The following is a 26,476-nucleotide window of genomic DNA, read 5'->3' on the forward strand; positions in this document are numbered from 1 at the left end:
TAGCAATAAGAACAAGCTAATGCTGCTGTGATGCCCTGCCCATCAGTCTACTGTATTAACTGGCGTTTTCCAAACCCTGGATCAGTCTGTGGGATGGTTAAGGACATTTCCAGGACACGCGGTAACAGACCGAACGTCTCAGGTTACCCAAGGAGCAAGTTCTAGCAGAACCAGTGTGTGAAAGCAGCCAGACCAACAGCAGCTGCTGTAAACAGGATGGGCGCAGGGCGCACGCTCCGTTCCAGACACAGCAGCGCAAACACCGACAAGCCACATAGTCAGACATGGAGATACTGAGAGTGGATCTGCTTGCTTTGTATTGTGCTTCCTAGCACTGTCAGTGCATACACCAGAGTACCAGATGCTGACTCACATGCTTTGTGCACAGTGATGTGCCTGTTCATAAGCACAATCCAGCTTTTTGGATTATTTTTTTGAGCCAACTAGATATTCACTGTTCGTTTTAACTGAACTATACCACCAGACTTGAAACAAACAGCTCTATGTGGCTTCAGTTCTTAAAACAGTTTCACTGGTATCTGAACAGTCTGAAAATCTACTCGAGGGAGGGCGAACAAGCTGAGTCTATTAAAAGGGACCTTATTTTCAATTCGGGACATTCATACATCTCTAAGTATTTCCACAAGTAATGGACCTGAAGCAGGAAAAGCCTTTTTTGCATTCACCGTATTCTCTGGTTAAAAAACCCCAATAATCCTAAATTCGGAATATTGTAAAAACCAAACCCCTGTGGTTATTTTGAAGGTGCCACTTACTAATCACTTTTGTTGCCTACTTGGAAAAGAATGTTTTTTTCCCTACTTCCCTGCCACAAACGCTTTCACAGATCTGCCGGGCCACCCCCAGTCATCCCATTTCCAGTCTGAACAGTTCGCTCTGGTTTATTGACAAGTTTTGCCATTTGCTGATAATCTCATGTCTCTCTCCATGGTTGAAATACAAGATAATGGGATAGAAGACTGTCAACTTATCCTTATGTCATATAACATACAGAAAATCGGGGGAACTGGCTATTAAAACAAAGAAAACCTCCTTACCGCTGGGTGGCTTGGGGCGTGGAGGGACACTTTTCTTTGGCGGTAACGCTGGTGTGTCGGATTTGCTTTTGAAAGGGTCATCAGAGAAGCCCATCCCCCCAAAGGAGGAGGCGAAGGGGTCTGGAGTGACCGACTACATGAGAAAAGAGAAAAGAATAAGAACGTCAGCACATTGTAGAATGTCTCTTGTCTCATGAAGGCTACAAGTTCACACAAGTAAAAGCGCTGACTTCAAAAAACGAGGAGAGATTTACAGAAATATGTTGGTGTGTAAGCCACTAACACCCACTGACAGCGGTGCCAGCATTTCATGAACGTTCAGAAGTACGTATGCTCTGAATCACTTCAACCCTTTGAGAACTTTAAGTCCTGGCAAAAAGCTGATGAGAAAAAGAAAAGGAAGTAAAACTCTGTTTTTCTGTTTTTTTACTGTTTAGCAATGAACGGTCATAGTACAGTCTGGGCTTCGCTCTGATAAACAGAATCCCAGAATGTCGGGGGTTGAAGGGACCTGGAAAGCTCATCCAGTGCAATCCCCCCATGGAGCAGGAACACCCAGATGAGGTTCCACAGGAAGGTGTCCAGGCGGGTTGGAATGTCTGCAGAGAAGGAGACTCCACAACCCCCTGGGCAGCCTGGGCAAGTGTTGGGGAATGACCTGTTAGAGAGCAGCAGATGGGAAAGGGACCTGGGGGTCCTGGGGACAGCAGGGTGACCATGAGCCAGCACTGGGCCCTTGTGGCCAGGAAGCCAATGGGACCTGGGGTGGATTGGAAGGGGGTGGTCAGTAGGTCAGAGAGGTTCTCCTGCCCCTCTACTGGGTAATGGGTGCAAACTGGAACACAGGAGGTTCCACTGAAATCTGAGAAGAAACGTCTTCTCAGTGAGGGTGGCAGAGCCTGGCCCAGGCTGCCCAGGGGGTTGTGGAGTCTCCTTCTCTGCAGACATTCCAACCCCCTGGACACCTTCCTGTGGAACCTCAGCTGGGTGTTCCTGCTCCATGGGGGGATTGCACGGGATGAGCTTTCCAGGGCCCTTCAACCCCTGACACTCTGGGGTTCTGTAAAATAAGGCACAAAGAATTCTGCCATGCAGGGAAATTTATCAAGCAGTAATGAAGAAAGAGCAGTTTTGCTCAGCCCCTCGCTAAAGCTTCTAAACAAGCCAAACCCATCGATACTGTAAAGACTGTCGCCACCTAGGGGAGAGCTAAACCCAACGAAAACAGTAAGAAAAACTAGAAAAAATATCAAAGGTTAATTAGTCACTACAATAATCTATTCTCTAGTTAACATTTACTCTACGATTCTCAAGTGTTACCGCCAAACTACGTGTAAAATTGGGGCAGTTGATGCCAACTGTAAATCCCAAACTCCACCTCAGGACGTTCAATAAAAGTCAGGACACTGAGGTGAAGTATCAGACTTCAGAACTTACAGGAACGTTGAACACTAAAATATGTTAATATCTGGAATGACCACCTTTTCTTCTAAGGAAAAACTAGAAGTCATTTCTCTTGTGCCTCTGGTATCTGAAGATGCTTGTGAAAAGCTGATTTATCCCTGCTGAATCTACTAAAATATTGGTAAGACTCTGCCGCATCAGGAATGGAAAATGCTTTGCTAAGTAACTTGATCGGAAAAGAATTAAGAGAAGTGGGCTGTCAGATGAAAAGCTGTGATCATATCACACAACGTATCTGTACAGAGGGTTCTTTAAAAGGGCAGTCGCTTCCCTTGAGGCCTTTACCTTGGACATCTGACTGAAGTCTGCGAATCCTTCACCGCTGCTGAAAGCGCCGCTTCCAAACGGGTCCAGAGTTCCAAACGGATCTGGAACAGACACAGGGGAAAAAAGCTATTTAAAATACTACTGAAGAATCATGAGGAATGCTTGGTGCCAATGAAATACAAAACTAGGCGGGTGGTTAAAAACCACTTGTTTTCGACCCAGCATGAGATGTTAAAAACGAATTCCATAACCTCATCTGGGTGTTTCTGCTCCGGGGGAATTGCACTGGATGAGCTTTTTCAACCCCCGACACTCTGGGATTCCGGGATATGAGAAAATGTTTCTTCTTACCTGGACCTTTAGAAGAGACGCTGGAAGACGTAAAGGGATCACTGCTTTCAAAAGGGTCGGGCTAGATAAGAACAGATATACAGAATTATTGTCCTGCTGTGCACTTGTTTCTTAATTCACATTAAAATCTCTCGCTTTGACATCATTATCACAGAACTGGAAAGACAGACTGCTGATTGCCTTAACAATCCATATCGAAATTTTGAGAATAAAATTAATGATATTTCATCAGGTAGGAGAAAAGTATTTAGTGGTATTTCCTTTTAGCTTTCAGACGATAACCTTGGCAATGGTACAGAAATCCATTTAGAAATGACTGACCTTGGAGGGTACAGCAGGGGGCTTCGTGAACGGATCTGAGGTGAACGGGTCACTCTTCACCTGTTTCTTGAAGAAATCCTCAGGGGCAGAACTACGAAATGGGTCACTTTCCTTAAACGGATCTCCTCCAAATGGATCTAAAAAGAGTATTCAAAGGTAAATGAATGTAGCCTCTTGCGCATCCACAACAAGCCATTCGATATTTGACCTCATACTCAGGGATGTCATTTTTCTTATAAAAACACACAATGGTTTGGTAAATCCGATACACTTCCAGATACGTCTCTAAACAGGGCACTACGTTTGGACAAGTACGAGTTGATATTAAGGTTATGGACTTAATAAAGAGTCACATGCATGTTATTAACGTATTGCTCCTGAATGCACAACCTGTCACGTTCCCACATGCAAAACAAAAACCTGAAGCCATGGAAAACCTGGCAATCTTTGCGTTTGGCTACAAGCAGATTATATCCCATCTGTCCTGCCATGGAGAGGGCTATTACCTGCTGGAGCAGGTGGCTGCTCTGCAAAAGGGTCATGCTGGAATGGGTCACCTATGCAGAATAGAAAAATCATTTGGTTTATCCACTATTTAGCAAGATGATGAAAGTTTGAGAAAACATCATTTTCTGGACAAGTGGTAGCCAAGGTGTGAGGTCACTTACTGCCTTTGAACGGGTCTGCTCCCTTAAACGGATCCGATTTGAAAGGATCTTCTGACTGGAAGGGGTCTGTGTGCAGCTCCTGGCTGTTATTGGTAAACATCAAAGCTTTATTCTTAAATGGATCATCCTAAAAATTGAGAGGAGAAACATTACAGCAACTTACGATTCAAATGCTCAGTTACCCATTCAGCAGAAGTTCTACGGTATCTTCGTTCCTGTTTCATGAGCTTAAAAATTGCCTCCTAAAGAACTTTCGCAGCAAGTGGCTTCTAAACAGAAGTAATTACGCACTATAAAGAAATATGTAGCCTGAGACTACGGAGAACATCAGAAGTATATACAGAGAAGAACAAAGGTTAAACTGTTTCTCACATTAATATATTCAGTTCTCAAATACATCGATGAGAGCAGTCCTGTCACAGCAGCCACGTGCACAGAGCACCTGCGCGACAGAGCTCCACCTAGACACAGCTAGTAACTAACTACACACTTACACAGCCTCCAGCACTAGAGAGACGGGGGATTGCTTTCATCCCTTCACAAGATGCAAATGAAGAAGTCTTAATTAATACTTCTCAGAATAGCACAGGGGGAGGCGGGGAGAGGAAGAAGAGGAAGGAAGAATTAAGAAACAGGAAAGGGACACACTGGTTTAGAAAATTCACTATGATTGTGTACTGGAGTTATTTTCCAGTAAGTGATTCTTGGGTTTTGCAAATAAGAGAAAGATCTGGAAGTTTCCTCTGGAAATCTAACATCATGTTTATGTAAGACATCTAAGCAGCACTAAGGCATTTTAAGATCATGTCTCTCAATGTATTGTTGCTGTTAATCTACACTTTTCTTCTTTGGGGCATTTTGTTTTTACGCAGACGGCGGCCTTGCAGAGATCACTGTACGTGTGACCACACCAAGAGCCACTAAACACAGACCCACGAATGTCAGGGGCTCGGAGGGACTCAAGTCGAGGTAGATCACGTCTGCTTGCCATCCTGCTCCGGCCACAGGAGACCCTGATCTCTTCACTACATCTTAACTACTGTGCAAATCACAAACCTAATGATTGTACATACATCAAACAGTATTTTTTTTTACCATAGCTCCATAGCTGTTTCTTTCCGTCTGCCCAAGGCCTTCGCTTATGTCGGCTAAATTCGTCAGGCTACCACCGTGAATCCCGTTGAGAGCTTCGTTATACTCTTCTATACTCTTATTGACTTCTTGGTGACTCTCCTGAAGTTGAGAGAGTTTACTTCTCGCCTACGCAATGAGAAACGCTTTAGTGTGTTAGGTGTTCAATAACGCTGGCGCGCTCCTTAACCGCGGTCGCGCTTCCCCACTGGCGCTGAGCTTCTCCTGACTCAAACTGGGAATTCACCTGCTCAGCACCACTCAAAAAGGCTGATTTCACAAACCAGCACCTTTTTTCTCTTCTGGAAAGTAACCTTTCGAGTTCATGTTCAAGAGGCAAACCAGAAGTCGTATAAGCTACAGTGAATACCTGGTTTATTTCTTCCTGCGTTGATTTTAAAGATTTGATGATTGTTTCGAGCTGCACTTTTCCGGCCTGGATGCTCTGCTCCAGCTGCGTCTCCTCCTGCTGGAGGCGGTTCAGCTCCGCTTTGGCTCTGTTCAGGTCATCCTCCTGTGATTTCAGATCTGATTCCTGAGACTGAATCTGCATTTTTAGTGATGAAATCTGAAACAAAATGTCACCAAAAATCAGAGTGAAATTTGAAGTAAATGTAAATGAATAAATCATGAATTTATAACAAATCAAGCTGTAAAGTAACCTATAAACTGGCAAGGAAGATAACAACAACCTAATGTGAAGAACTGCATGCTTCTTAGTATGTTACACAAAACCCTTTATAAAAGCACATAGGACATTCAATACAACCAAGAAATATTAATATTTCAAATGACAGAAATACCAGACTAATTACAAAGATCGTTAAAAGGTGTTTTGCAGGTGGTTACCTTGTAGTGTTCAGAACTTGGCTCCTTTTCAATTCAAACGTTTATCAAGTATTATAAAGCCGAATTTTAACTCTGGTAAGCGTTAAAATCACACAGCAGCGCACGACTCTCCTTGTCCACTTCATTCCGTGACCTTATCCCCTGAGTGTCCACATGAAGACACACCAGCGACATTGGCCAAACCCCCCTTTTCCCTCAGAACACTGCTGAGATTCACAGTGACGGAAACGTGCACGACTGCCCGCACTGTCTCACGGGCCAGGAACAACGCTTCACAACCGCGCCACTGGGGGAGTAAGTGTTTCACATATTCACAGAACAATCACGATTTATGTAGAAAGGGCCCACTGGAGAACATCTGGTTCAACCCCCATTTATGACCGTTTGGAAAGGTATTTATGTTGGCAAAATCCTTTCTCGGACCTCTGTAGTTGTGTAGAAATTGCTATTTATGTGAAAAATTAATCAACAAAGCAAGCTTATCCGTTAAATAAATAGAATTCCCTTCACCAAAAGCCACGGCGCTCCGGAGCACGTCCAGGTTAACGTACACTCACCACCTGTGTTTCTTCCTGGCACTTCTGCCGGACGTCGCTCAGCATGTCCTTCAGCTTGGCCTTCTGCTGGTCCATCTCATCCAGGCGGTCCTGGGCATCTTGTTTCTGAGCCTCTAACTCTTGCAGGTTACTTGTCTCCCTGTCTAAATCGTTTTGCAGTTCCTGAGGAAAATTCCAGAGTTTGGACCTTACATTGAGCTGTTGTCTTACAGGAACAACCAACCACAGGCAAACAGGCCAGAAAATCCACAAGATTCTCTATGCCACGCAGGTTCTTATTCCCTGCACGTGCATGTTCTGTTTCTGCAGGAACTTGTATGAGCCATCAGGAAATAAATCAGTGCCCACAAGACTGAAAGAGACTGTGACACAGAACATCCGTAATTGAGCTATCCTAATTATCAAAATCAATACTCTCTGAACAATGGTGTCCTAAATAGAATCATAGAATAGAATCATTTTAGTTGGAAGAGACCCTCAGGATCATTAAGTCCAACCATAACCAAACTCTAGCACTAATCCATGTCCCTAAGAACCTCATCTAAACGCCTTTTAAACCCCTCCGGGGTGGTGACTCCCCCACTGCCCTGGGCAGCCTGTTCAATGCCCCACAACCCTTTCCAGGAAGAATTTTTTCCTATTATCCAATGTAAACCTCCCCGGCACAACTTGAAGCCATTTCCTCTTGTCCTATCACCTGTTACTTGGGAGAAGAGACCAACACCCTCCATGCTCCAACCTCCTTTCTGGTAGTTGTAGACAGCAATAAGGTCTCCCCTCAGCCTCCTTATCTCTTATCTTAAGCTTCCTTATCTGAACAGTCCCAGTTCCCTCAGCTGCTCCTCATCAGATTTGTGCTCCAGCCCCTCACCAACTTCGTCGCCTCCTCTGCAGTCTCTCTAGTACCTCAATGTCCTTCTTATGATGAGGGTCTCAAAACTGAACACAGGATTCAAGGTGGGGCCTCACCAGCGCCGAGTACAGTAGCACAATCACGTCCCTAGTCCTGCTGGCCACACTACTCCTGATACGAGCCAGGATATTGGCGTTTCTGGCCACCTGGGCGCACGCTGGCTCACGCTCAGCCAGATCCCTCTCTGCCAGGCGCTTTCCAGCCGCTCTGCCCCGATCCCTCAGCACTGCCTGGGGCTGTTGGGACCCAAGTGCAGGACCCGGCACTGGGCCTTGGTAAACCTTACAGTGTTCGTCAAGCACTCACAAAAAAGACATTTCACACTGTTCACTTATCTCCTATTGATATTAACCAGCATCAGAAGGAAACATTTCCCATGGAGAATGGGAAAATAAAAGAGAAAAATCCCACGTGATGCCCAAAAGCAACACAAGGAAAGACAGAAGAAAGAATGCTTAACTGCCTGTGTATTATTTTAGGTTGAAATGAAAACTAATAATCAAGAGTTTTTACCTGAACTTCATTGGTTTTCTGTCTGATTGATTCCTCCTTTTCCCTAATGTCCTGCTCTAGCGAGTATTTTTCTCTGTAAGGCAAACAAACGTGCTCATGATTAGTTAAATGATACAACAGACATATGAGTGCACACAAAAATCAATTAAACATTATTCTGGAAACACCACACAACTCAAGATGCCAGCCCACAGTCTGGTGTATTCTTTAAAGGAGTAAATGTGGATGCATATGAATGATTTATCAGTCCACAACCATTACCTCTGCAGCTGTGCAATTTCTTGACTAATATCATCCAGTTCCTTCACCCCTGTAAATTCTCCTGATCCAACGGAACTTGAACTATCCTGTTAAGAACGAAACAGTCTATTAAAATGCCGAGTTGTAACAGAAGATCTTCCTGTGCAAAGGCTGAGGACAGAGGTGGGACACAATCCTATCATACGCATTTGCCAAACTCTGCGGGACGCATCGAGTTTCAGATTCTGATGCAGCAACCACTGAGCGTGCCACACGATTCCACCAAGAGTCTTCTCTGTGCCCACAGTTAACAGACGGGAGAGACAAAACACACAGCACTTAAAGGACATGCACGAGCTCAACCAATAAACTGCAGGCAACGGGAGAATTAAAATGACTAAACTAAAACTCCAGCTCTGCTACAGTCAATTGCAAAGCTTCCAGGGAACTTCATAAATCAGACGGTAATATCGGTCTTCTTGAGGCCTACCACTAATTAATGCCAATGACACCCAATTTGCTGCAGTGCGGGTCATTTCTGCCGCCATTCAGGTGCAGATCAGGGGAGGTGCAGAGGGTATCCCGAGCCTCCCCCGATGTTTGCTGGAAGGACTCGGCCAGCCAGCCCCAGTCCTGGAGGCTCCTCCAGTGCCTTGACGAGAACTTTGTGATGCAAAGGGTGGAGGAGCCGACCAGGAGAGGTGCCCTGCTGGACCTCATCCTCACTGACACGGAGGGGCTGGCTGAGGCGGTAAAGGTCGAGGGCTGCCTTGGCTGCAGCGCCCATGAGATGGTGGAGTTCAGGATCTCCTGTGGCAGGAGCAGGACAGCAAGCAGAATTGCAGCCCTGGACTTCAGCAGGGCAAACTTTGGCCTTTTCAAGCAATTGCTGGGGGAAATCCCGTGGGCAAGGCTGCTTGAAGGATAACACAGTTCATCGTTCCACACGAACGGCAGAATAGTCTACGTTCACCGTAGCGTACAGTTTATTAAACCACAGCAGATGAGAAAAACTTCACGATCTGTGACATTCCCATCATGCCAAGAGCAAGCGCCACAGAACACAAGAGCACAGAGGCAGGAGAGGGTATAGAAATGAAAAAAAAATCAAGTTACAAGTGGTGTAGATGAACAAATCTGCATTCTTTCGGGCATCACAATTACTCACACGACGCATTTCTGTCAGGGCTGAGATCTCGGTTCCTACAGGGGTCAAGTAACCTGACAGAGTCTATAGGAAAAGGATAGAGGAAAAACCTTAAAAGGACCAGAGCAACAGCAATTGAACTATATTTAGAGGCTCAAAAGCTTCTTGGTTAGGCAAAGTAAAAACATAAAGGAAAATTCTATAGAAGTTATAGAAAAGATGGATGTATTGACATAAGTATTGATTCATTAAAGCTTCAGAAATGCACTAACACAGCCTTGAGGAGAGGAATGGAACAAAACAGAGTTCAGCAAAAGACAGATGCTCCAGGAAAATGGAATGAGCAGCGAGGGATACAGGGACTGTCACGCTACATGGGACGAACCAACCGCCGGTTCCCAGAAACTCGGACGTCATCAGTCTCCACTTGTTCATTAAAAAAATGGACATTTTCAAGAGAGGAGTTCAGTACCGGCCCCACTCACAGGCTGCCCATTGAACCAGCTTTCAACGGTTCCCTGAAGTTAAAAAACCTTCTCTATGACAAAGGAGTTTTCACACCAGATTTTTCCTGCACTATTACTCCTTTATTTATGGAATATTCTACCGCATTCTTCTTTATTCGCTGTCTTGTGTTGTTAAAAATTTATGTACATTTTCAAATTTTATAAGGTGAGATAAGAAAAAAAATGGTAATTCTTTACCATGATATATATATAAAAATTAATACTCAAAGCCCATTACTCTTAAAGCACACAAGCTCAGTGTTACCGACGGCTCACCTGGATGGGAGTGCTCCTCTCCGAGGGAGGGATCATCTCTGGGGACAGCACTTGTGGAGGGTCAAGCCCTTTGCTGACCTTCTGCTGGATGAGATACATCGCCAGCGCAAACTGATCTTTGCTCAGCTTCCCCACCTGCCTCGTGTCTGCCAAAGCCCTGCAAAGAGAGACCACACTTAGAGAAAGCACCTCTCTCCTCCACCAAGAAGCCTGAAACACAGATACATGTGTAATTTTCTTTTGACTCAGCCTTAGAGTTTGCTTATTCTAGCAAAAGATTTCCATAAACAGAGCAGTATTTTATTAGACATCTTTCACTAAATAAGATGGTGTTACTCTGAGAAAATCTTTAGAGTGCTAGAACTTCAAAAAACAATCACAATTCACGGACTGACCTATACCCCCATTCTAGAAAAACAAAGTTTATTTCTCCCTTGTTTTTCCGTATAGCCCACATATCACAGCATGGGAACAGGACAATTAAAAGCGGTGGGTTTGCTTTGGTTTGGTTTTTCTCTCTTAATGTTGGGCTGACAGTTCACAGAACCCCAGAATGTCAGGGGCTGGAAGGGACCTCGAAAGCTCACCCAGTCCAATCGGTGACTCTGCGTTCTCTGTATCTTGTGTCAGCAGGGCACCCACCTCGTTCATCAGTGGCCTGCATTGCCTCTGCTGTTAGTTTAATCTGCCACGGACTGGAAAAAGCTCTTCCTGTTGTCCTTGACCCCTCTCGCCAGGTTTAATTCTAAGGAGGCTTTTGCTTTCCTAGTTGCCTCCCTACGCCCTCTGACAACAGGCTTCTGGCTGAACGATTTGACTTCCCAGATCAGCAAGTTACAAAAATACAGCTACTAGGGAATTCTTACCATATATGTGCCAGGAGATTCTGAGACAGACCTGAATGCATAAAAATGTCCTTTACTTCTTGGCCACTCACAAAACCATCCATGTCTGTGTCTGTTTTTAAGAAAATTTCATCGTATCGCACTTTTTCGGACACTGGTACTACCCAGTTCACAGCGGGCTGGAAAACAAGATGTTGCATTTCAACAGAGACAAGCAGTCTGCATCGACACACTGAGGATGTACGGCGTTACCCAGAGTCGGGTGCGCTGAACATTTTGCGCAGTCAAACTGATTGGTAAATTGGCATTTCCCCTTTTCCAATCAACGTTTGAGCTTAATGCTTTTCATCTGAATTTTAAATACTGATTGACAGCTATTCATCAGTTGAAAAGCCTTTGGAAACACGGACCCAACGAGGCATACTAAGTCCTCATGCTAATAACACAGGAGCTTTAGAAGAGAGATTAACGATTTCTTTGGTATTAAAGCAGATACATAAATAAAATCTTTCTGTGGTTCCACTTTCTACAGAAAGTGAAAATTCCCCATGAGACTTGCTACCTCCTGGTCACTCGGACTAAAATTCACCTGTTTTTCCAAGTCTTGCCATTCTCATTTCAGTCCCTCCACCCAACAACAAACACATTTTCAGAAAAGTGCTCGCAAGAGGCAGGAATCAAAAAGAAGGGGTTTTTCCTGCTGTTCACTGATCTATATGTATATATAAGATGTGTACCTGCGCCTGTTTGATGCTGTGCTTGGGAGACAAGCTCCCGGTGCTGTTGAGGCTGTTGACGCTCCCGTGCGACGGGGTGGAACGCAGACTGTCCTTCGGCGGAGGACTCGCAGGGAGAACAGGAACCGCGCCAGGGAAAACCGGCGTCTTCTTTCTTTTAGAAGGTGGTATGAGAGAAGGGGGTAGCAGGGAAGGAACTGGCTCTTTCTCAAGAGCTCTATAAACCAAGTGCATTGCCTGCAAAGGCAAAAAGGTCAGATAACGTGAACAATTATAAGAAAAAGCAACATGATTTTCCAGTGTCAGTCATTTACATATTAGTAAAACAGGTGGTAAGATTACAGATATAAACCAGAGCAGATCACTCTGAATGTAATGCCAAAACATTTAATCTTGCTGACAGAGGCGGCGGTCAATACATGGATTTGAGAAAGATCATTTAATAGATCCTTGTGAACAATTTAGATCAGAACCGTCAACTGAAGCAGAGAAAGCTGCAAAACTGAGAAATAAAACACAGTGATTTGCTCTGGCAGACACACTGAACCGAGAAGGTAAAGGAACCTACCACAGCAAATTCATCCTTGTCCAGGTGCCCATCCTTATCAATGTCACTGAGATCCCACACCTACAGCAATCGTGATAAAAGCAACGATTTAGAGAACAAGTTCCATTCTGTGCTTCTGATGTTAATCATCACATATCAAGCATGCCCTCTACAGACTCCTGACAGATTTTGTGAAGGTATTACTTAGATTAGGCCCAGCTAAACATTCTCTGATGAAACAGACTGAATTTGTTTTCTGGCACTGTGAATCAACACCGGCTCTAAAAATCCAGCAAGACCTGGACAGGCTGGAGAGTTGGGCGGGAAAATGGAATGAAATAAAACAAGGGCAAGTGTAGAGTCTTGAATCTGGGCAGGAACAGCCCCAGGGTCCACTGTAAGTTGGGGAATGACCTATTAGAGAGCAGCGGAGGGGAAAGGGACCTGGGGGTCCTGGGGACAGCAGGGTGACCATGAGCCAGCACTGGGCCCTTGTGGCCAGGAAGCCAATGGGACCTGGGGTGGGTTAGAAGGGGGTGGTCAGTGGGTCAGAGAGGTTCTCCTGCCCCTCTGCTACTGAGATAATGAAGCCAATCTACTCCAGGGCCAAAATTACTACTATTATTCTTACATTTAAGTGGAAGACTTCAGAGCCTACTTAATGTTTTTGCTTTAGAGCAGGCACTCGGTGTAAAATCTCAGCCAAAACCTGATCCATGTTGAGAAGTTACATTTAAATATTTAACACTGCAACTACAAGAAGCTCAAGAGAGAACAGCTAAAATCTAAACAGCATACTCACCCTTCCTAGGATATCGAGAGGTAGCTTTGAATTCATCAGTACTGGTTTTACTTTGTCTCCTGAAAGTAAACCATTTACTGGCAAAAGGCTTTCAAAAATACCATCAAACTTTGCTTTTTCTTCCACCTAGTTGGTAAGAAATAGCCTGAATAAGTAAAAAAGTGTGCCTTGTAAGTGTTGAAAATGAGATCTTGCAAGAAATTAAGACTGGTCAGTAATGTATTCATTCTAATTTCCGAGCTCTCTTGCAAGCGCCGCCGTGCTGTACTGCAATGGACACCCCACGAAGCAGGACTCAGGAGCTTCATTTCAAAGCTAAAGTGATGGCAGCTGAGAGATTTCAGCACGCAGCACACAAGATGTGTTTCTGTAGGGTTCTAAAAGGACAAGGCTGCCCACCACATTTCAAACAAACCTTGACAAACTCTGTAGAACTAAAAACTATTCCTCTCACATAATTTGCTTCCCGCTTCGAAGAAAAACAAAAAATTCAGCATTAGAAGGCTTTATTAAATTTCTACCTTTTGGAAAATGCTTGTACTTGATTCTGTGAAATATATTTGATCAAAAGCTCTCTCACTGGGAAAATTACAGCCAAGGAAAATATTTACTTCTAAAGAATGGATGGAATGTGTTGTCTTTTACACTTACCCTAACAGCCCAGTGCGTCTCTGTGGAAGGTGGGGTGATCAGCAAAGGACTGCTAGTGTCATGCTAAAATTAAAGAAGTTTTTATTTATATGTGTATATATAATAATACACACTTCATTTCTGATCCTTACTAATTAAGACACAGTTATAGACATGAAGCTTAACTACACTGTAAAAAAAGAAACAAGGATGCACGTGTACCCAGAAAAAAACCCAAATCACACCGATTTATCCTACTGCAGAACCACAACTGCAGTTGTTCTGAAGAACAGTCTGGCAGCAGCCTGAACGCTCAGAACCACGACATCAACGAAAGAGAAGATTGTTCCAGTGTTCCAGCTAAAGCCTCAGTTCTCATATAATACATATAAACGTTTTCCAGGATAAGTTGGGGAATGACCTATTAGAGAGCAGCGGAGGGGAAAGGGACCTGGGGGTCCTGGGGACAGCAGGGTGACCATGAGCCAGCACTGGGCCCTTGTGGCCAGGAAGCCAATGGGACCTGGGGTGGGTTAGAAGGGGGTGGTCAGTAGGTCAGAGAGGTTCTCCTGCCCCTCTGCTCTGCCCTGGGGAGACCACACCTGGAATCTTGTGTCCAGCTGTGGCCCCTCAGCTCCAGCAGGACAGGGAACTGCTGGAGAGAGTCCAGCGCAGGGCAGCAAAGATGCTGAAGGGAGTGGACATTCTGGGATTCTGTGATTTAGGTATGTATTACTTAGATATTATTTAGGTATGTATTACTTAGATATTATTTAGGTATGTATTACTTAGATATTATTTAGGTATGTATTACTTACAAATTTAGGAGGCGGCACAGTCAAGTTCAGGCTGCTCATGTTGACATCGTGCCCGTTCTGTGCACACGCCACAAGGCGCAACGCGACATAGAAACCCTACAAACAATACCGTTTTCTATTAAAAACAGCAACCAGTCTAAACAAGTCTCCCATAACTTGGTATTTCACATTCTAAGCCATTTTTAGACACGTTAGTTATACCTTTTCATGCAAGCAACATTCCTAAATGAATCTTACAAATCATAGTTTATATTTGTGAAAAACTCCGTGACTATGTATCTTTATATCCCACACACAGGTTATTTACGAAACAAAGGAGGAACAGAGAATTAGATCCAAAGTTCTCCAGCAGCCCCAACGAGTGATCTACTTGGGTGTGAGCAGCACTAGGAGAAAATCCTTATGTTGCAAATGAGAAGTTTCAAAAAAAGGCTACGGCTAAGTACCATGGGTATCAGGGTTTGCTTGAAACAAGGCTGATCTGTGGAAGAGAACATGAGAAGCCTACAGAACATTTAATTTACCTGTTTATCCAAGTAGCCTTTACCCTCTGGATCAGCCAAATCCCATATCTGTGGAGATACAAAATCAAAGCCATTGTGATTTTAAAATAAAACAGCTCCACAGTTCACACTGCATGCCTCCTTGAACTGTTCACTGCAGCTTGCAAATTACAACATACAACGTTATTTAATTCCTGAGTTAACAACAAAAATGTCACACAGAAGGCTATTTTTCCTTACAGATGCCTGTGAAACGCAGAACAACACCTTGGAGCGACCACCTGCCTGCGGTTCATCTAATGTTCAAAGGACCTGGTTTGCATTCCACTGACCACCCTTTCGCAAACCTCTAGTGCTCAACGTTAGCTGCACTACAGCCGTGTACAAAGCGTTACTGCCTCACCAAATTCCTTCAACTTACTTTTCCAAGGATAATATCAGAGAGACCAGATTTTTTAAGAAACAGCGCAGCTTCGCTCGCCCCAACTCTCCCTGTGTATGTTGGATCTACCTGAAAGAGAAAAATACCTTGTTCAACTGAAGGATCTGTTGTGAAAGCAGAGGTGAGGAACGGAACGCCTCTCGTCTCTGGGGCAAAAGGAGTTATACGAGCAGAGAATTTACAGGAGTTAGCACTGCGATGGGGAATAGAGAGGGAATCTTGGCAAAGAGGAAACCGCACTTTATTTTCAGAATTTCTTTTAAGAACCTACCTGTTTGTAATAAGTTTCGTACAGTGGATTCCCAGTGGAAAACTGAAAAACAAGAGAGATGTTAGAAAACCAAGGCAGACTTGCAATCAGATAGCCCACGATAGGGACTGTCGGAAAATAAAATAGTGTAGGACTTTGCATGTTGCTCCTATCAAAACTATAAAACCATACGTTAACTCGCTCTGTTCCAAACTCCATACTTGAAATCTAAGCGTGGATTAACAGTAAAGCCCCCAAACTTGCAGCCAACAGACTCCAGTCACCTCTTAAAGCTTATTATTCATCAGCACCCATACTTACATTGACACTTTTAATTAACACTGCTATATGGTAATAAGGTTCTGTAGAACAGCTTTGAACTATTTGCCAAGGTATTTTTCAGGCCCCGGCTGCAGAACCACCGATACCAAAGGCAGAGTCCTCACCGCAGAGCTGACTCCAGCACCTCTTGCACTGTATAGATATCTTTGGAATATTTTCAGCAGACAATTACAAACACACACGCAGAGCCCTGGTCTCTAAATATGCCTGTGCTTATGAGTTTTCAGGAATAGAATCTTAAACGGAAACAGTTAATAAGAAGCACGGCATGGTTAACGTCCTGATTCCCTGGTGATGCTGTTTGAGGATCTCGCCCTGGTGTTATCAGCGTGTTCCACAGCGGCAGCACATGCAGAGGCTGCTCCTGCCTTCCCCAGAGACTAAACAACCAGATTCCTCTTCCCTCCTGCTGACATTCCAAGCCAACGGGAACTGAAATGCCGGAAGCGGCAGAAGATCCATCTCCTCCCTCGCCTCCTACGACCTCCACACCATTCTCAGCCACAACGTCGAGAGCAACAAACGGTACAATGCAGCCGCAAACCAGCCACCCCCCAGAGCACCCACGGGCCTTGAAAAACGCGCGACCAACCAACCAACCAGCCAACCAACCAACCAACCAGCCAGCCAACCAGCCAACCAGCCAACCAGCCAACCAGCCAACCAGCCAACCAGCCAGCCACCGTTTAACGAGGGGGATGAGGGATGGAGAGACACCCCACAGGCTGCTCGGGACACCCGCTCTCCACCCGCGGGGCAAGTCAGGCGCCTGACGAACGATTATTTCACACTAACTCGGATCCCTGGTACGGCACCTCCCAAGTGCCACCTTCCTCCTGTCACCCACCTGCATTTCCGCATGTTCTGCCTGCACTGAGGGGAAGGGTGACAGAAATATGATGAAAAAGACCAATGAGGAGCGTGACATTTTATTTTACACAAAGAGAATCTTCCTGTAGGTTTACAATAAACACACCAAACCTTACTATAAGGAGCTGTCCAAAATAACCCTATTAAGCAAATGCAAACAGACTGGATGAGCTTTCGAGGTCCTTTCCAAGCCCTGACATTCTGGGATCTGTGAAGCTCTTTGCAGATCGATAGTTGTACTTAGCTAGAAGAACCACACGTTTGCAGAAGCGTTTCCTAAACACTTTATATGTACTTCACTTAGACCCATCACCACAATCAGCCACGGCGTTCTCCAGCGTCAGCACACTCTAAAAGCTCTTGCTCTTCCAGAAACTGGACAGGAGTTCAAAAGAAAGAACCCATGACTATAACTCATAAATTTGCCTCATCTCTTTTGCTGGCATAGATAAGCACCGTGTTCCTGTCCAAAGCAGGAAACAGAACATTCAGAGAGAAGGTGGAAATAAGAAACAGCCTGTCCAATTCTGACTAAAATGTAACATGTTTTAGCCAACTATCACCCAACTGTACAGCTCTCATTTCTCAGAAAGCTCAGAGGAGCCAGCCAAGGAGCAACTACAAGCTCCTCTATTTGGCAAGGATCCTAGAGCACGCAGACTGGATCCACAGCAAAACACAGAGCAAACCGCTCCAGCAGCAGCGTGGAGTGATCTCATCCCATCACCAGACATGCTTGTCGTCCTCGTTTGGTATCGTCAGCCACGACATGCAGCTGATTACCTGAGCGAGGGGGCAGGAATCCGGGGTGATGTGCTGAAACGCTGGCAAGTTTCTGCCACAGTGATACATTCCTCCAAGCGCTGCCGGAAAGCCCTTCCTCACTCCACTCTCTACTTGCAGAACCTGACAAAGATGAAGCCTCTCTGCCCGATTTACCTGGATGACTGCACCTCTGGGATGAAGCAGAGCAGACAAAATGGGCTCAAGTGATAAAAATAGCAGAGCTGCCTGTCTACCCCTCACGTGACCATAGCATGATAATTCAAGATGATTCTGTAAATTTTGTGACATCTGCTGACGAAGAACCTACACAAGAGTGTGCCAATGCTGGCAGTGGAGAGAAGCGTTTTGAAGAGTTTGAAGCTGATGAGTGGTCAAAGGATAGAACCTATTACACAGCGGTTCAGTTTGTCTTGGAGTTTAACAAGCCCCTGGTTTCTACGCCTACTCCATATTCCCCAAAACATGACCCACAACCAACACTTCACACCGTGTCCCGAACACACACTGCAGAACCTTGTCGATTTCCTGTAAAAAACTGAAGTTCCCGTCTGGCCCTCGCGCTGTGACAGCTCTGGAACGCTGCCTCGCTGTACACGGTGCACGCACGCGGACACGGCTCCACGGCCCTGAGCACGGGGCTGGGAAAACGGCACGAACAACCCACAAACCCGGCTCCTCGCAGCCTCTGTCCTGAGATCATCTCGGGGCCACAGAAAACTGCAGCAGTGAATCATTGTCCTTGGTGTCCCCTTGTTTCACAAGACTGAGCCACAAAGCGATCCACACTGTCTCCACATCTCTACCATAATCTCCGTGACCTCCAGAGCTGGAGGCTGAGCGCCTGGCGCAGTGGAGAGACTATTGATAAGGTGATCAAATACTCGAGAAAATAAAGTTAAAGGTAAATAAAATCCGGTTTCAGTTGCTTAATGCCACAAACTGATTTTACCTGCTTGCTCTTCAACTGTTTTTATGCGCAGCCAGTTGAGACAGCCGAGATGTTGAATGGCTTGCACACTCTAAGTTAGATTTCTACATTCACTTTCATAACGTAATAAAAACACAGAACAACAGAACTATAATAAAATTCATGAATGAGAACAAATATGATTAAACTTTCACATTCTTGAGGTACGTATATTCTTTATAGCTCATAATAAGTCAATATTTTTATTCTGGATCTTTCTGAGCGAACGTGCTTCAACATGACAGCACATGTAACCTCTCCTACTCCTTTTAACACCATGCCTAGTCTTTTATGGCTACCACACATCTCTGTAGTGATCATGAAACGGAGGTTATTAACGGGGGAAGTTTATTAACTTCCAGGGAAATTCTGTTCGCTGCCCCGATTACAGGTAGACGGCTCTTGACAGCTCCATACAGAAAATAAAGTTTGAAAACTAGAATGCTTCCAATGAATCAGCTGGAAAACAACACATCAAAGGAACCGACGCGTTCACAGAAGGTGGCCCTGCTTCCAAAAGATAATGTGCTATATAAAATACCACCGATGCCAGCAACTGGAATTTAAACACAGAGGCAGGATTTCTAGTATAACAAATATGACATATTTTTTCCAATGTAAATTCCACAACAGACCTTCAAGTCCGGAGTTTATTCTATACTTATTTTTTGCACCACATCACTTGAAAACTTTCGATAAGTTTGGATGTACACGGATGCTTTCAGATGTTTATTTAATTAAACAGACGTTAAACAGCACTTCTACTGCTATTCAGAGCTGGAAAGCAGCACACTCTCTCAATAAGATGCACAGCAAATTACACATTACCCAAATACCACGTAGCTCCACCGAGAGATGATTTTTCAGATCACCACACATAGAAGCCCATTATTAAAAGGAAAGTGATACGTTTAGCTAATTTGAACGATCAGTAGAAGTTGTTCTGAATTCCTGACCGGCCCCAGACACAGTGTAGAAAAGAGTTTTAACTTCAAGGCATTTCTGGGGCAGGGGGGCGTTGCTTTTGTTTTAAAGGAAATAAGTGAACTGCCTACCTTCACAGGAGTATGGAAGAGAATAAACAGTGATCAGCTGTTCAGCTTTCAATTATTTGGGTGAAAAAATAATCCAAAAACTTGTAACAAGAGCCAAAATCTACCCAAGGATCCCAGCCATTAAAGCAGAGCTCGAGCAGCCTCTCCCCATGGAACGTCACCCTCCCAGTGCCGGACAAGCGCCAGGTCCGGGCTGTGCAGAGCCCCGTTCTCTGACGGGTGAAACCTCCTTCTGTTCCTCCACCTGAGCCCTTTACTGACACCCTGAGCCTGCGCTGCTCACACACCTCCCAAATATTAAACACAGTCATGACACCCCAACACCCAAAGGTGACATTAACCCCGCGTTACAAACAGGAAAAGAAGGTGACGTGACCAAAGTGTCCCGAGCGGGGAGCGAGCCCCCCCGGACCCCGAGCCCCCCGGACCCCGAGCCCCCCCCGGACCCCGAGCCCCCCCCGGACCCCGAGCCCCCCCGGACCCCGAGCCCCCCCCGGACCCCGAGCCCCCCCCGGACCCCGAGCCCCCCCCGGACCCCGAGCCCCCTCCGGACCCCGAGCCCCCCCGGACCCCGAGCCCCCCCGGACCCCGAGCCCCCCCCGGACCCCGAGCCCCGCCGGACCCCGAGTCCCCCGGACCCCGCACCGCCGCAGCGCGTTAATCCCCGCGGCTCTAAGGCAGGAGCTGCAGCTCGGGGAGGGAAACGCTCCCAAGCCTCGGGCTGCCCTGCCCCTTCCCAGGGGAGCAGCTCCGGGGCCTCCAGCAGGGGAGGGCGCCGGCGCCTTCTGTGCCCCCACATAAGCGGCCGAACCCCGGGGGACAAGCGGGGGCTGTTCGGCCCCTCACCCCGCCCGGGCCCTGCTCCCCCCGGGCCGCGGGGAGAGGCCCCAGCGCCGGCCCCGGATGGACCCGCCCGCCCGAGCGGGACCCGCAGCGGGGAGCGCCCGGTTCCCCTTCCCCTTCCCCTCAACCGCCGGGCCCGAAGGGCCGCGTGTCCCCTCAGCCGCCCCCGCCCGGCAGAGCGCGCGGCCGGCGGGCCGGTTACCTGCTGGCTGAGGGGGATGAGCGCCGCCATCTTCCTCCCGCTGGTTCGGGCAGCGCCGGGGCGGGGGAGGGCGCGCGGGGAGGGCGGGGCGAGCGGCGGAGGGCGCGCGGGGAGGGCGGGGCGAGCGGCGGAGGGCGCGCGGGGAGGGCGGGGCGAGCGGCGGAGGGCGCGCGGGGAGGGCGGGGCGAGCGGCGGAGGCCCCGCAGCGCCTGGCACCGCGCGGGCCGGGCTGGGCCTGCGGGGCCGCCGCCTCCGGGGGCTCGTGGGGCGGCTGAGGGGAGGACGGGAGGCGGGAACAGGGCGGCCGCGGCTTATCTGTGCGCGGCAGCCGGTCCCGCAGCCGCTCTGCGCCGGCGAGGCTGCGCTGCCCCCTGCGGCACGGCCAGAGCGGGGAATGTGCTCCGGTAACCGAGCCGAGGTGCTCCCGGGCCTGCGTTCGGTGACCTGCGTTCAACTTTGTCCCGGGCAAACCTTGTTTATTGCTGCATTACGCTAAACCGTGCCAAAATGCACCACGGCAAATTAAGCTGCGATTGGATATTCGACATTAAATAACAAAGTTAACAAATCCTTGCCTAAAATGTGTTTTAAAGGAAATAAGTAAGCTGGCTATCTTCACAAGAGTATGGGAAAGAATAAAGGGAAAGCAAGCAGTGGAAAGCAAGCTGAAGAGACAAGGCCTCCGCAGCCATAGAAAAGCTAAACGAACAGCAACGCATTTAGGAGAAAAGGTAAAGGGTCAGTGGCATTAGTGTATTTCAATCGATTCCAAAGATCTTCACCCCCAGCAACACCGGAGCTGCTTCGGAAGGGACACAACTCAAACGAGAAGTGAAAGAATGTGACCTCACACTGCCAGGCTGGAAACGGGCCAAGCTGGGGCTGCCCGATCCCCCCGCTGGCTGCAGCTTTTGCTGAATTTGTAGCGTGAGTTCCTAGAGGGGTGGGGAGGAAACGCGGGGGAGCAGAAGGACCAGATGAGGGAAGTGACTGAACAAGTTACGAGTGAGTTACAGGGGAGGTCAGACAGAAAAACAGGCACATTGTTCACTCTGCAAAACGCTCCTCCCGCCACCCTATTCAGAAAAAAACTAAGGCACTGTGTGTGTGCATTTATGAATTTTGAAGGGCAAAGAATTGCCTGGATCCATTTAAACTTTTCAGGACGGGTTTGCGGACGGTACCTCGGGCAGAGGAGCACGGGCACGGCGCCTGGCGGCGGCGGGACCCCCAACGCTGACCGGCGCCCATCAGCGCAGGGCTCCCCTCCCCCGCTGAGACAGGCTGTGGAACACGCTGCACGCACCTGACATGCTGAACCCTGCAGTGGAATAGCATTAGAAGCTTACGACGTTTCCTCAGTGAAAATGAGGATGAATTTTACATTTAATATTAAACCCTGAAAGTGCTTTATTACAAGTGATTTTAATACATTTCAGAAGTGTCAAGATACAGTTAAAGAATTAACCTTTTCTACAGAGAATTTAACTATGTTATGGTATTTTTTATAAACAACTAACACCGGTCACAAAATTTAATACTGAATTAAAAAAAAAAAAAATCCTGTTTTACTACAGCTCCATTGGCGCAGATTTCAACAAGCTGTTAACAAAGCATCAAAATCCTTATGTGAAAAATGTGAACTTCTTTGAAACAACAGTTAAAACTCCTCCTTGTCCGCAGCCTGCCCCCCCGCTCTGTCCTTCCCAGAGCTGCTTCTCTCCAGCTTTTTCTTAAACTGCTCCTCAAAGTATTTTTCCTCCATGACCCTTTCCCTCTCCTGCTCTTCCTCCGTCTGCTTTAGATTCATTTGCTCTTCAGGACCCTAATGTTAAAATTTCACTTTTATGCACCGAGAGGTTCTTCGCCAGATTAGACAGGAGATTTTTAAAATGGGGTAAAAAAAGAACCAAAACAGACATAAGAATTTCACCTTACCTTTGTTTCTCCCCATGTTTCATCTCCAAAGTCTTCTGCATAAACCTCATCATCTGTTATCAAGAAGTTGTCAAAAATTGTGCCAGCTCTCACCTTTGAAGAAAGAGGGAAAAAAACCCCAAACACACATGCCCCTAAGATCCCAAACCAATATATAATGTTTATATGCAAAGGGTAAAGAGGTTGCTATTCACGCAGTGAGAAAAAAGGTTCATGCATTTCCAATAAGGGCATCTCACCTGCCAGATATCCAGTCCAATGACACTAATATCTTCGTAGCTGTAGATACTGAAGTCTGGCCAGTAATCTGGATTGTCGATCTGCGGATGAGGCCAAACCCCTCTATAATGTGGGTTATCAATCTGCCTCGGTTTCCATTCCCCCTAGTCAAAAATGCATGTTCTGAGTAGTCAGGCAAAGAAACGTTGCTTAAAGTGTCACAGATAACTAGGATTCGTGTCTGTGTGCTCTGCCGGGGCTGTCCTGAGGAGCCCGGACCGCTGAGGCCCCAGAGGAAGGCAGGACCGTGGAGGAGTTTGCCTGGTTGATGAGGACTGGGTTAGGGAGCAGTCAGGCAATCTGGACACCCATAAATCCACAGGTCCGGATGGGATGCACCCGCGGTGCTGAGGGAGCTGGCTGAGGGCATTGCTGGGCCGCTCTCCATCATCTTTGCCAAGTCTTGGGGGCCTGTATCTAGTGCAGTTCCTCAGGGGTCAGTACTGGGGCCGGTATTATTTAACAAAGATGCTGCAGGGAGTGGAGCATCTCCCGTGTGAGGAAAGGCTGAGGGAGCTGGGGCTCTGGAGCTGGACAAGAGGAGACTGAGGGGGGACTCATTCATGGGGATCAATATGGAAAGGGGGAGTGTCAGGAGGATGGAGCCAGGCTCTTCTGGTGACAACCAGTGATAGGACAAGGGGCGATGGGTTCAAACTGGAACACAAGAGGTTCCACTTAAATATGAGAAGAAACTTGTTCCCGGTGAGGGTGGCAGAGCCTGGCCCAGGCTGCCCAGGGGGTTGTGGAGTCTCCTCCTCTGCAGACATTGCAACCCGCCTGGACACCTTCCTGTGGAACCTCAGCTGGGTGTTCCTGCTCCATGGGGGGATTGCACGGGATGAGCTTCCCAGGGCCCTTCAACCCCTCACATTCTGGGATTCTGTGAAATTATTCATACCCTGTATAGAGGATTCTTGACCATAGGGTAATGCCATTCTCCATTCACAGCGTCATCCCAGTCTTCAGGTTTCTCAGCACTGGTGTCCATGATGTATTCAGGTTCATCCCAATCCTTTAAAAAGATTAAGAAAGTAAACTAGCGCAGAGTTCAACTAGATCAAACGTGTACTCAGTAGAAATGAAATAACCCAGTCATGCAGAATCAGGAGAGCACATCACCTCAGGTTTGGTGTCATTTGGATCATCAATCTGGATTCGATCATCCCAGTCAGTGGGTTTCCTCACTGTGGGATCATTAATTTTCTTCGGTGGCAAAAAATCAAAATCATCTTCTAAGTTGCCGGATGCGACCATTTGGTTATCAATTTTTACTTCATAAGTCTGATCTGGCCTTATAATCAAAGTATATAAGTGTGTATATCCATCAACCTGGGTGTTAAAAACACAAGGACATTTTTAAGAATCTTAAACACAGCTCTCAGGAACTGCCTCGCGCCACAACTACAAACCAAGTTCTAATGGATTTTTCACAAGCCGCAGTAAGAAAAAAATAATTCCCAAGTCTCCTAGAGGCAGAAAATTAATGACATTTTTCACATCTATTTTCCAGTCCTCCCATCGGTTCTGAACAAGTGGAATTAAGGTTTCGGTTAAGAAACACATACAGCACCCTTGCAGCTTTATTTTGTCCTGTATCAGCATACAATGAATGAAGAAATACCTCAAGTCACCAAATTAACATGATTTTTCAGATACGATGAAAAGTGGAAAGGTGTTACATGTTTGGAATGGTTGTTCAGGGTTTCTGTTGTGTTTGGTTGGTTTAGTTTTTAATTTTTTTTTCCTAATATCCCTGTAACTTGTGTATTTTCAAGCTCATGTCTCTTTGAAATGTGTATTTACCTTACATCTGATCGGTTTCTTGATCGGATGGTGTTTATTCTTGTAATTTAAAATAACATGGACTTTCTTTGTCTCAGATCCACAAATATCTGGCCCTACAACAAAGAGATTATAAGCTTTGTTTCTTTAACTTCTCTGCAGAAAAATACAGGTGGTTTACCTTTTCCTTCTAACACTGCTAGGCACCTCTCCCATTCCATTTGTAACGGAATTTTTAATGGACTTTTACTCACAGTCCGTAAATCTACCTTAGAATTAGATTTTGTGTAGCTTGGGGTGCAGTTCTGTAACAGAACTAAACCCAGAAAACAGGAATCCACGCAAAAGAAAAGCTGTATCCGGCACAAGGCGAATAACGATATTAGATACATAATGACACATTTCACTTCGACAGACAAGTGTACAAATTGCACTAAGTCACTGGACACTAAGACAAGTCTATCAGGGCAGATAATGGCCCACGGTATGCAGCTACAGTTAAAGGTTTTCAAAAAACATAAATCCTGCTGAACAACCACCTTTATTATAAAAAAACTCCAACCACTTTCTGTTACATCCTTCAAATCAGCTCAGAATGTTTGTATAAATACGTATTTTATTAATACGTAGAGATCTCTCAAGTGTGGAAGAACTAACTCCTTGCAGTCACAACATCCTTATTTTTTCAAGACAACCTTCCTTTATGCTTTTTCAACCATTTTCACAGCCACCTTAGAACTGCACAACAGCAGCATTAGTGTTTTAGTAATGTCGAAATAACTCTAAACTCACCAAACATGATGTAATAATGCGAATCTCCGTTTAGGTTCTTCTGGTCCAAATTCGAGGAAAAAATTTTAACATATCCCCCCCCACAATCTATCTTCTGCTCGTGTTTCACAGTGTACTGAATGACCAGAGTCTTTCCTTTGTTACTGAACGGTTTAAATCGTGAGGAGATGGCATAAAATTTAGAATTTTCACTAGTTTGTAAACCTGTGAAGATATTAGCACAATAGTCAAACTTACATTTGTCTTCATTTGCAATTAAAAGATACTTTTATTGCCACACACAGCACATCTATAAAGGCAAATTCCCAACTCTTGAGGTGGCTCCCACAGCGAATTCTGAATGAAACATACACACCTTTATCTCGCTCTGGATCTCCATAGAACTTCCCAGCAGTGAGTTTAAACTTCCCAAGGCCCGGTTTGTACTCTGAATACATCCACCTCTTCTGCCAGTTGTCTGTCCCGCAATGCCGGTGCCAGCAACACGAGAGGGAGTCACTGAACACGGTACAACAAGGGACACGACCCTCCCCGCCCCGCGGCCCTCGCCAAACCTCCGTCCAGAAACTGCTCCCGGAAATACACCGCAGCCCCGGCGGGGCCCAGGGCGGCCCCGAGGAGCAGGAGCAGCACCAGCCTCAGCGCGACGCCGGCCGGGGCGCTCCCAGCGCGGCCTCCGGGCCCCGGCGCCGCCATCGCCTTCACACCACGACGGCCCCTCATCTTCGCGCCTTCGGGGTCCCGCCCTTGATACGCGGGCTCTGATTGGCTGCGCTTTCCTA

The 26,476-nt window shown here is 46.4% G+C and overlaps 2 protein-coding genes across 6 annotated transcripts in view; both read right to left on the bottom strand.

The window, feature by feature from the left end:
• Positions 1-20,952, bottom strand: part of EPS15L1 (epidermal growth factor receptor pathway substrate 15 like 1) — a 37,905-nt gene extending 16,953 nt beyond the window's left edge. Inside the window, exons 1-23 of one of the 5 annotated variants that reach the window (XM_082071911.1) lie at positions 20,901-20,952; positions 15,853-15,898; positions 15,565-15,650; positions 15,165-15,212; positions 14,641-14,736; positions 13,844-13,906; positions 13,193-13,318; positions 12,412-12,471; positions 11,844-12,080; positions 11,128-11,285; positions 10,262-10,418; positions 9,501-9,563; positions 8,354-8,439; positions 8,093-8,165; positions 6,661-6,828; positions 5,631-5,828; positions 5,225-5,389; positions 4,130-4,256; positions 3,968-4,018; positions 3,462-3,598; positions 3,141-3,201; positions 2,808-2,890; positions 1,059-1,191 (exon numbers count right to left, since the gene is read on the bottom strand). In XM_082071911.1, the coding sequence (XP_081928037.1) occupies positions 1,059-1,191; positions 2,808-2,890; positions 3,141-3,201; positions 3,462-3,598; positions 3,968-4,018; positions 4,130-4,256; positions 5,225-5,389; positions 5,631-5,828; positions 6,661-6,828; positions 8,093-8,165; positions 8,354-8,439; positions 9,501-9,563; positions 10,262-10,418; positions 11,128-11,285; positions 11,844-12,080; positions 12,412-12,471; positions 13,193-13,318; positions 13,844-13,906; positions 14,641-14,736; positions 15,165-15,212; positions 15,565-15,650; positions 15,853-15,898; positions 20,901-20,930 (2,452 nt within the window). In that variant the 5' untranslated portion in view covers positions 20,931-20,952. The remainder of the gene's footprint in view (positions 1-1,058; positions 1,192-2,807; positions 2,891-3,140; positions 3,202-3,461; positions 3,599-3,967; positions 4,019-4,129; positions 4,257-5,224; positions 5,390-5,630; positions 5,829-6,660; positions 6,829-8,092; positions 8,166-8,353; positions 8,440-9,500; positions 9,564-10,261; positions 10,419-11,127; positions 11,286-11,843; positions 12,081-12,411; positions 12,472-13,192; positions 13,319-13,843; positions 13,907-14,640; positions 14,737-15,164; positions 15,213-15,564; positions 15,651-15,852; positions 15,899-20,900) is intronic. The other 4 variants (XM_082071912.1, XM_082071914.1, XM_082071913.1 and 1 more) reach the window with 4 other exon arrangements.
• Positions 20,953-22,450: 1,498 nt separating this feature from the next.
• On the bottom strand, positions 22,451-26,417 carry CALR3 (calreticulin 3; the record flags this gene model as incomplete). Its single annotated transcript, XM_082071871.1, has 9 exons — positions 22,451-22,725; positions 22,839-22,931; positions 23,078-23,221; positions 24,019-24,132; positions 24,240-24,449; positions 24,924-25,018; positions 25,695-25,898; positions 26,050-26,151; positions 26,249-26,417. 9 exons carry the CDS (start codon positions 26,415-26,417, stop codon positions 22,561-22,563), a joined length of 1,296 nt encoding a protein of 431 aa, XP_081927997.1. The 3' UTR covers positions 22,451-22,560.
• Positions 26,418-26,476: the final 59 nt, after the last annotated feature.

The sequence above is a fragment of the Streptopelia decaocto genome, assembly GCF_964273445.1.
Source record: "Streptopelia decaocto genome assembly, chromosome: 24".
Taxonomy (NCBI): domain Eukaryota; kingdom Metazoa; phylum Chordata; class Aves; order Columbiformes; family Columbidae; genus Streptopelia; species Streptopelia decaocto.